Source organism: Electrophorus electricus, chromosome 6, assembly GCF_013358815.1.
Source record: "Electrophorus electricus isolate fEleEle1 chromosome 6, fEleEle1.pri, whole genome shotgun sequence".
NCBI classification, from domain to species: domain Eukaryota; kingdom Metazoa; phylum Chordata; class Actinopteri; order Gymnotiformes; family Gymnotidae; genus Electrophorus; species Electrophorus electricus.
The window spans coordinates 9,778,163-9,788,819 of NC_049540.1; the positions used below are offsets into that span (position 1 = coordinate 9,778,163).

General features: G+C 43.1%; 1 protein-coding gene across 3 annotated transcripts; it reads right to left on the minus strand.

The window, feature by feature from the left end:
* Window positions 1-3,922: 3,922 nt before the first annotated feature.
* LOC113587555 (beta-enolase) lies at window positions 3,923-10,657 on the minus strand. 3 transcript variants are annotated; one of them, XM_027026262.2, is made up of 12 exons: window positions 10,607-10,657; window positions 8,395-8,496; window positions 8,066-8,161; window positions 7,697-7,755; window positions 7,501-7,570; window positions 6,956-7,089; window positions 6,084-6,306; window positions 5,503-5,700; window positions 5,205-5,406; window positions 4,878-4,986; window positions 4,680-4,738; window positions 3,923-4,596 (listed from the first exon to the last, which is right to left on the minus strand). In XM_027026262.2, exons 2-12 carry the CDS (start codon window positions 8,477-8,479, stop codon window positions 4,527-4,529), a joined length of 1,305 nt encoding a protein of 434 aa, XP_026882063.2. In that variant the 5' UTR covers window positions 8,480-8,496; window positions 10,607-10,657; the 3' UTR covers window positions 3,923-4,526. The 3 variants fall into 3 exon arrangements, with proteins under 3 accessions (XP_026882063.2, XP_026882080.2, XP_026882071.2); XM_027026279.2 differs by lacking the exon at window positions 10,607-10,657 and adding an exon at window positions 9,555-9,566; XM_027026270.2 differs by lacking the exon at window positions 10,607-10,657 and adding an exon at window positions 9,468-9,554.

The window sequence follows — 10,657 nt, forward strand, 5'->3', positions numbered from 1 at the left end:
GTAACAAATGCTGTAATGTAAATGTTGTATAGGTCAAGAGACACGTAAATTGCTCTGCGCGCATTCTCTACTAATTCGCTCCGTTCCCACTTCCAGTGTGAGTTACGGAACTTGGTGGAACAGAACAGACACAGTTGTTACAGTTCCACTAACTCGAAAGTGGAATATAACTTACTGGCCAATTAATTACGGAAGCTCTTAAACTGTAACCAGAATAGTACAAAGACCTATGTGATATTTTAAGACGCGCTAAGCCCCTTAGTAAGTTTACTACGGCAGAGTCAAAAGTGAGTAGTGCATAAAACCCACGGCCCGTTATAAAAAACAAACAAACAAATAAAATTAATCATAAATAATAAATAAAATTTGATTAATCAAATCAAATAAATACACGAAAAAGTCAAAAAACAGAACTGAATAACAACCCACAACTGCAGTGTCCTGCCGCTAATCGTCAACCCTGCATGGGGTTGTCTGGTAAAACACTTTTCTGTTTTGACAGTCCGTTGAATGACGTAAATTAAACCTCTTTCAAACAATAAACGATATTCTTTGATAATAGTGGACAGTACTATTTTACAAATGAAATACTGCTCGCTTACCAAAAGTCCAATTCACGAAGAAATAATCCGATAAAACCGTCCTTCTCCTCTGCCACTCTGGCCTAATATTAGAGGAGGGAGAACAAAGTGCGCAAATCAGCCAGCTACTGCGATCAGCTATTACATTATTATAAAACAGAGGTAGAGCGGTATTGTTATCATTTTTGCGGTGGGCGTAGCAGCGGTATGCACCTTAACAAAACTTTACCCTCACAGTGCCGTCGACTGACTTTTATGAAGCTCTAAATATCTGCCCATTTGAACTATTCAGAACAATGACATATTATATGGGATGTCCTCTTTCAGGTCATTCCCGTTGAGAGAGAGAGAGAGAGAGAGAGAGAGAGAGAGAGAGAGAGAGAGAGAGAGAGAGAGAGAGAGAGAGAGAGAGAGAGAGAGAGATGGATACATGAGTGAGGACTCCATGTAATTGAGATTATAACAGCTTTAAGACCGGGATGCATCTGTTCAGCGATGCTCATGAAGTGTGACCGTGCAAGAACAGTTCCCACCCAACCTGGGAAGGCTGAGCTAATTTTATTAGCGCAAAACAGCCGAACATTTCAGTAAATGAGTAAGATATCTGTGTCAGTTTCTTGCATTGTACCTTAGTCAGGTTGCGCTTTGGCTCCAGGTCAAGAATAGACTCGCTTCTGAACGTTTTAAAGGAAAATATCAGCGATATCTTGAACACTATTGTCAATCAAATAAAATAAAAATATTTGTGATTACTGCTACCATTGGTCCACCCAAAATACCTCCAGTGGTTAGATCAAGTTATTTTTAATGTATAACTTTTAGCGAAGTAGATCAGCTGTTGCCCGGTTCTGTTGTTTCTCTATTGGAAACACATTAATTCTGATAAGAGAAGCAGAGGGAAATTTAAACATACATTAATCGGTTACTCTTTATCTTTGAAGTCTGTCTAATTCAAGCCACATTATTATTATTATTATTATTATTATTATTATTATTATTATTATTATTATTATTATTATTATTATTATTATTATTATTTATTGCTTGTCTGGACGCTCGGAACGATGAAACCCTGTTTTCCATCTACATATTCTACGCTCAATTGCGTGGAGCAGCGAAGTTACAGCAACTGAAAACACTGCAATTACAAAACCTGAGCATTTAATTGTATCTTCCGTTCTGTTCCAATACTAATAAAGGTGCGTTATACGCAGATTTGTAGAGCCAAGGAACAGTGACCGCTCTGCGACTTTTACGCGCAGAGTGAGTACAGTAAATGAGAGATGTTCTGATGTGGGAGATAATGTGCGCAAAGCGTATCGCAGTTCTCTCGATTTTCAGTCTGCACAGAAATATCAGTAATTATGTCATGCAACGCTCCAGATAAAAAATATTGTTAACACGCACGGCTGTCAAAACTTGATCACATATGTCAACATACATAGGCCGTTCATTTTATTCCGCCGACAGATTCGCGAGAAGTCCTGGATTGTACGATTTTCACCCCTTATAGAGCAAAATCGTATGAAATCGACGGATCTTGTCGATAAGAAGAGGATCTTGTCTTATGGAACTTGTGGAAGAGGTCCTTCTTCTGACGTTTTTGCTCAAAAAAGGTAAAATTAACCTACATACTCGGTTTCAGAGAATTTGTGCAAATATTTATGAATTCATATAATTGTCAATGTATGCACTTTATTAAAGAATTTGAATAGTGTGCATCTTTTAAAAGGGCTCTCCATTTAGAAGAAAAACACACTGCCTAATACCTATTAGCACTGGCCAGCCTCTCTCCCTTTAGCAGGCCCATGGTCATGCTGCATGCAGCCCGTGTTCTTCTTGGTTCTCCCTCTGAACTTGTTCTGGTGGCCCATGAAGTCCAAAAGGACACGCGGCCAAATGTGACCAGGTTCCACCCCACGTTCCATAGCGCCTGCGTCTTTGGATAAGTCCCGCTTGCCTCGCACTGATGGCTTGACCTCAGCTGGGCCCTTGCTGATGAAAGGGTTAGCCAAAGGCCCCATAACCTCTTCACTCATGCCAAATAGGTCCTCAACAATCTGCAAATGGATAGAAATCAAGCCATTATTAATAACTGTAACACAGTCTATGCTTCTCCACTGTAGTGGATGAGAACATGCAGTGTTTTGATAAGCACTGGCCAAAATCGTTTAAGACATTTTGGACAGAAGTCCTTCATCAGCTATGCAAACAAAGTGCTTCTTGTTGTTAACATTCACACATACAGGTTGAATAGAGAACACTAAAGCACAGAAAACACTAAACAGTGAAGTGTTGTGGTCCTTAAGGTTTACCTTAGCACTCCCTAATCTGATTATAGCACACCAGCAAAACAGGCTTGTACTGCATGTTTTAAGTCCATAGTACAAAAATAATTAGTTTGAACCTTTCCTTGTATGTGAATACTGTAGTGGCTTAAACTGCCGAGTGAGCCCAGTGCAGAACAAATCAAAGCAGACATGAAAAACTTGCTATGGTGATCAGACCAATGGTGCTTTGGTGTGGTGCTATGATGATCAGATTAATGGTACTGTAGTGTGATGCTGTGTTGATCAGACTAATGGTGCTCTGGTGTGGTACTATGGTGATCAGACTAATGACTCTGTGGTGTGGTGCTGTGTAGATCAGACTATTAGTACTTACAGCGGAGTCAAGACTTTGTGGCAGTGGTCTGGAGGTGCCAAGGGCCGAGGAGGAGAGGACGAGGACCAGAAGACAAGATGAGAAGGATCCAAGCAGCAAAGATGAGAAGGAAATGCCAGCCATCACTGGCTTCATCATGGTGGATGGGAAAAAGCCGACAAGCTTCCAAATATTCCTGTGCCTAAGTGTGACTGTGTGTGGTGGAGCAATACATGTACAGTGCTGTGGCTCCCTGGGCCCATGCAAACAGTCCCTGAAGTGGCCTGTGAGAGCCATATCAGAGGTTTTATACTTCTTGGCACAGGCCAGGATGTGATTAGGCACCAATTCAAAAGAAAAGGAAACAATGTGCAAAATGATACAGAATATTTTTCATTTTAAATCACACACTCCTGAAAACCTGAATCATATGTTTAATAAGACTGAGTTAACTGAGTTAATGATAAAGAACAGAGAAAGAAAGGATAGGGGTAGAGGTGACTAAGCATTAATAACAGGAAACTGTGAATAGCAGCTAATAATGCACACATAATAATATAACCAAAGGTTACCCCATGGTGTGTCTGGTCTTTCAAGCACCTCAATAATGGAATTAAGTCCTTAACAAATGGCTTCAGGAAGGCAGACCAAGCAATAGGAGGTCAAAATATGAAAATGATTGACACATGCTCTGGTGCTAATGATCTCCTTAGCTTTATTCATTAGCATAATTAGCTGTACTGGTAGCATTAATGTTTCAGACAAAAAAAAACCCTCTCACTCAAGAGTCACGGGACCTAAATGGCTGTATGTGCCAACGCACTGAAGCCATTTGTGTTTTTCTATTAGGAATAAAGAGGTCCCGTAAGACTTACAACTAAATAGTGAATATTTCCACAAATGCATAAATCCATGCTGGGTCCTAATGTGGAGATAAAACCCAAGTCAGTTATCAGGATCAGTGATAGAGAGTAAGGACAGGCAAACAAGAAAAAAACTGAAGGAGAGTGAGCAGAATAGAAAAGAAGAGATGAAAGGAAGAGAACAAAGAGAAGAGAATACATAGAAAAGGAGAAGAGATTCTGACAAAAGACGAGCCCAGCTCATTGGAAAGGTAAATCAGAAAATGCGTTCATTCATTTATTTTATTTTGTTTTGCTTGACTTTCCGAAAGTTTATTGTCAAAATCTATAACATGTTTGATACGACTGACTCAAACTCGAACAGGGGCACAGTATAAAAAGTCCTTAATCAAAACCAGGGTTGAAAATGAGTAGAGAGGTGCCCTCAGCTCCCTTCAGCTCAGTTGACTTTGGGATGACGAAAATCTCGGCCGGCGAACCTGGCTTTATCCCCCAGCTGCTCCTCGATCCTGTGGAGAACATGAACTAATGACAGAGTGCGTAGGAGAGCGAGTGGCTTAGAGAAGGAAAGAGGGGAGAAGATGATGCTGACCTCATGAGCTGGTTGTATTTGGCCAAACGCTCTGACCTACAGGGGGCGCCAGTCTTAATCTGAGGATGGAGAATGAAAAGAAACAGAGGGACAGAAGAAAAGGAGAGATGCATATGAATATAATCAGAGAAAGGAAGAGAGAGATAAAGAGAGAGAGAGAGAGAGAGAGAGAGAGAGAGAGAGAGAGAGAGCACATACCTGTCCTGTGCAGAGACCAACCACTAGGTCAGCAATGAAAGTGTCTTCTGTTTCTCCAGAGCGATGACTAACCATCACCCCCCACCCATTCTTCTGAGCCAGTTTACACCTGGATACACACACACACACACACACACACACACACACACACACACACACACACACACACATCACCATATCTCATAGGTCCAGTGTTGTTATAGGCTGTAGATTGTAGATTTATAGGCTTCAGCAGGGCTGTATTCAGAGGTCCTGTCATGGAGCTGCACAAGGGGACTGTATGAATAGGCCTTAACACAGAGCTGCATGAGGGGGCTCTGTACTCACGCCTGAATAGACTCCATTACGGTGCCGATCTGGTTGACCTTGAGCAGCAGGCAGTTGCAGGCCTTCTTCTCCACGGCCTGCTGGATGCGTTTGGGGTTTGTTACCGTGAGGTCATCCCCGACAATCTGGATGCCCACGGAACCGGTAAACTTCGTCCAGTTTTCCCAGTCATCCTGGTCAAAGGGGTCCTCGATGGACTGGACTATATCGGAGAAGAAAAATGTGTTAGAGGGAGGGAAAGAGAGAGAGAGAGAGAGAGAGAGAGAGAGAGAGAGTGAGTGAGTGTGTGTATATCTACCTGGATAATTGTTGATGAAGTTCTTGTACAGATCTCCAAGCTGGTCGCCGGTAATGTGGCGTTTGGGGTCGTCGGGCGATTTGAAGTCCAAGTCGTACTTCCCACTGCGGTAGAACTCGGAGGCGGCAACGTCCATGCCGATGATAATCTTATCCGCGTACCCCGCCTTCTCAATGGCTGACTTCAACAGCTCCAGTGCTAGGTAACAGACACACTTTCATCAACAAATGCATGGAGCATCTTTCACAAAGGCCCAGTTCTAGTAATGGGAATAGGGCAGTCCATGAAAGCAGCCTAGCTAAATTCCTATTGACCAAGGAGAGTAGAGAAGAGACCCAACAATATAGTGTATGGTAGACAAGGATAAGCCATTAAAGTGTTTAAAATGATCCAAATGCTACATGACTATTAACTGAACAATCATCTGCCCGCACATGATAGGCCCCTTTATATCACTTTTTACAACACTCATGCCTCAACCATGCTCCAAAATCAGTCCCCTAAGCTGAACCCAAATGCCACCCACCACAGCAAATACCAGTACACTGACTCCGGGTCAGCAGTGCAGTAGGATGACTCACCCTCGTTGTTTTCCAGGATGTTGGGGGCAAAGCCGCCCTCGTCGCCCACGTTGGTGGCGTCCTTGCCGTATTTCCCCTTGATGACGGCCTTCAGGTTATGGTAGACCTCGGCACCCATGCGCATGGCCTCCCGGAAGCTGCCCGCACCAACCGGCAGAATCATGAACTCCTGCATGGCCAGCTTATTACCAGCGTGGGAGCCACCGTTTATCACGTTAAACGCCTGAGCGGGAACGAGAAAAAGGTTACAGAGAGAGAAAGGGAGAGAGACAAAAACAGAATGTGCTAAAAGGACATAACTCATAACTCAAGGGTTAAGGACACTAATGTAATTACAACACTACACTAGCCTTTATAGTTCAGCTGAAAAATGTAACAAAAGGGCCCATTTCCATCTGGTGCTAATGCACATGCTGAGTGATCTGCATACCCATTTACACATGGCGTTTTTATGCATCCTGAATACATCTTGGTAGACTGTTTGTGTTAGGAATTCATCACTTCTGCTGGTGGGAGCATCTTACTTACGCGCTGTGGTTTGTTGTTTGTCACCTAGCTGATTTGTGAGCCCGCCTTATTAGCACTGTGCATATTCAGAATGTTGAGTGTGAAAACCATACTTTTTCCTGGGTTGCTTGATTTGGACTATTTACGTGAAAACCATTTATGGCTCAGGCGTGTAAGACCGAAAAAAGCACAACAATGTGCACGGCATGGGAACTCCAGCACTCTGAGAACACCTCATGGTCTCTGAAATCTCCCATGTTTACTGCATGACTTGTGAGAGACTACTGACTACTGAGAAGGAGCTGCATTTATGACCAGTGTGGGAGGAGGGTTCAGTGTCAGTGTCACCATGGCAACCCACGCACAGGCACGGGCAAAATGACGTCAGTGTGTCCGGCAAGGTCAGCGATGTGGCGGTAGAGGGGAACGCCCTTCTCTGAAGCTCCAGCCTTACACACAGCCAGAGACACACCCAGGATAGCATTAGCACCAAAATTAGCTACAACAGAGAGATGGAGAGAGAGAGAGAGAGAGAGAGAGAGAAGCACAGAAGGGGGCACAGGACAGGGGACAGAGGGGAGTGCGGTATTAGTGTTTGGATACAAAATACAGTTTTTGAGGGCAAAAACATCAGGGCTTCCTTTCCTGACTCACACTTACACACTCACATCACACATCACAGTCACATCACACTGACACACATCACATCACAGACACATCACACTTACACACTCAAATCACACATCACACTGACACATCAGTCACATCACACTGACACACACACAGCACACGGACACACTCATACACTTACATCACACACACTCACATCACACTGACAGACACATCACACTCATATCGCACTGACACACTCACAACACTCCGACACACTCCATCGCGCTGACACACTCACATTTGTTCTCGGTAGCATCAAGCTCGAGCATGAGCTTATCGATCTTCTCTTGGTCCACAACACTCAGCTTCTGATCGTAAAGAGGGAACGAGAGGAACAAGTCAAGGGGTTACGCAGAATAGTAAGAAAGAGAGAGCGGCAGCAGACACTGTGATGGAGAGAATGATGAATAGATCAAGTCAGATAAAACACTCACATGCTTTAGCAGCACTGGAGCAATGTCCTTGTTGACATGATCGACAGCCTTAGTCACACCTTCCAATGAAAACACACAAAGCATCAGATGTGGAAGATGCATGAGGTTCTTATACAATGATACCAGTATCTGAACCCTAAACACTGAGAAAGAATTATATGAATGTCTGCGGATTTGTACGTTAGGGTGAGACCAGTCAGGTGATGCATTACTTACATAAGTGCACATTTACATTTTACATCTACAGCACTTGTTCATAAAAATAAAAAGTTATTCGAAAGTTATTCAAAAGATAATATAGGCCAGAGTCTAAGGTAGGTCCCTGTGGGTGCAGGTGTGCGTGTGCAGGTGTGGAGGCAAGTATGTCACCTTTGCCCAGGTAGCGAGTCTTGTCACCATCTCTCATCTCCAAAGCTTCATGAACACCTGTGGATGCTCCGCTGGGAACTGCTGCCCTGAAAAGACCTGAGTGAGGGAGAGAGAAAGAGAGAGGGGGGAGAGGGGGGAGAGGGGGAGGGATAGAAAGTGAGCATAGAAGCCAGGAGAGAGGGATAGAGAAAGATTAGGTCAGAGAAGGAACAATAGAGTGACAAAGAGAGAGAATAGGATAGAGAGAAAGAAGAGAATATGACTGAGTATTTACTCTTAAAGACAAGAATGTATGGATGTGTATGTGTGTGTGTGTGTGTGTGCATCACCTTTTCCTGTGTGCAGGTCAACCTCTACTGTTGGGTTTCCTCTGGAGTCGAGGATCTCACGAGCATGAATCTTAATAATGGACATCCTGGCTGCCGATAGATCTAGAGGATGGGAGAGGAGAGGAGAGGAGGAGAGGAGAGGAGGGGTGTGGAGGAGAGGAGAGGAGAGGAGAGGAGAGGAGGAGAGGAGAGGAGAGGAGGGGTGTGGAGGACGAGAGAGGAGAGGAGAGGAGAGGAGGAGAGGAGAGGAGAGGAGAGGAGAGGAGAGGAGAGGAGGAGAGGAGAGGAGAGGAGGGGTGTGGAGGACAGGAGAGGAGAGGAGAGGAGAGGAGAGGAGGAGAGGAGAGGAGAGGTGTGGAGACAGGAGAGGAGGAGAGGAGGGGTGTGGAGGAGAGGAGAGGTGTGGATGAGAGGAGAGGAGAGGAGAGGTCGTTATAATAGATATTTGGCATTTGACATCTCTAAAAATTCAATTATACCATTGTATCATAAAATAATTATATTTTGAACTATAAAATGAATATGAAAAATCATCCATCTCTCTAGTGTTACTTTCTCAGTGTTCCTGTGCTAAATTTAGCTTGTTCTTCAGCACTCTTCAAACACATTAGGCCAAGACCTAATGTTTCCATTTCTAACAGTTATTCCAGATGTTGGATTATTTTTTTGTAATTGTCAAATAATTATAAATAATAACTTCACATAAATTATATACACATAGTACTCACGAATATTCCACTAAGCTTTTCTACATTTCGCTTTAAAAAGAATTTTTTAAAAATAAAAGGCTTAGGAGACAGGCTTCTAAACCAATATTATTTTCATTCCTGCTTCTGCTTCAGGTTGCCCTATCTGAATTTACATACCTGCATTCATTTCTACAATTACTCTGAATGTGACTCAAGTTACATCAAGAGAATGTATGAAGTCCTTGACATCCGCTGTGTTCTGTTTTCTCAAAGGAAAACTACAAATAGCGCAGCAGGTGGACATGCCATCGAGGCAGAGGGAGAACCTGCTTTGGACACCATTTTCTTTACATGCGAGTCCACTACACTCTTGATGCAACACACCTGGCAATTATCAAGCCTTTGCATTGCCAGCAGAGTGCGGTTTATTTCAGAGAGATCGGAGTCATTAGGAAAGAAGAGAGGAACCACCAGTGACAGCGGTCTGTGTGTCTGTGTACTGGAAGCAGGAGGATCCAGGAGGCTGACCCAGTCCTCCTGCAAGGAATACCGTACATGGCCTCAGAAACACTCCAAACCCGCTTACTGCCAAGTCCTCTCCAACACACACACACGCATGCACGTGCAGCAGCTCAAACTCCTTCTCGCCCATATATACACACATCTCCGATGACATGCCCACTTCTAGAATGTTTCTTGTGTTCAGACATACACACGTCACTAGTACTGTAAGTCATGCATAGAAACCTGTTTGAACACATACAATATTAATGTTTCTTATATTGTAACTATAACATAACTATAAGAAATAATAGTAATGTTTCACACCCTACCTAGACTGACTTACATATTTATCAGTATGAATATGTGTAGTAGTGCCTGCCTGAACTGATTACAGAGTGCAAAGGGATCAGTATCTTAAAATGTTAAATCTTGCAATTTAAAAATGTTTATGATAAAAAAAAAAAATGTGTGAAGTAAATTGCACTGAGAATAGTTGTAATCCAACTTCTGTGTGTTAAGTTTCTCTTAAAGGTCCGATTTTTAACACAAGCCCAACCACTTCCAAAGCATCCATTCCTCATTTACTGCACCCTCAGACAGGCTCAATGCTGGAGGCAGAAGACCTCAAACATTCGTAGTGAATGATTTACAATTTATATTTGGGCTGACATAAATACCCATCCATACTTTGGTCACATCATGCACGGAAATTTGTTGGAGAAGTCAGTGATGCTAGGCATGGTTAGCAGACCCAAACGAAGGGGCAGACAGTGGATAAGCTGGCTAGATACCATAGCTGATAGTGATAAAAAGATAACACAACTGACAGAGATAGTTATCAACAGAGAAGCATGGAGATCATCGGTCTATGTCACACAGTCTAAAGATCGAATGAGTAAAATGACTGATTGAAAAATCCATGCAGAATTCTTCTTGCAGCTACTAAAGAGTGGATAAAAAATGGGAAAATTTGCAAATGAATACAAAGGAGGGATAACAGACATACAGTAAACGCTCACCTGAGCATGTGCGTGTCTAGCTTGCATCTATCCGAGGACTCTGTCTGACAG

Bases quoted from the DNA above. Each gene is read 5' to 3' on its own strand.
- LOC113587555 (XM_027026262.2), bottom strand. From the start codon at position 8,479: ATGTCCATTATTAAGATTCATGCTCGTGAGATCCTCGACTCCAGAGGA. The intron at 8,162-8,394 runs GTGATGCACACA...TCCCTCACTCAG, and splicing joins TGACCTGCACACAGGAAAAG to GTCTTTTCAGGGCAGCAGTT. The intron at 4,597-4,679 runs GTCAGCATCATC...TGTTCTCCACAG, and splicing joins AAATACAACCAGCTCATGAG to GATCGAGGAGCAGCTGGGGG.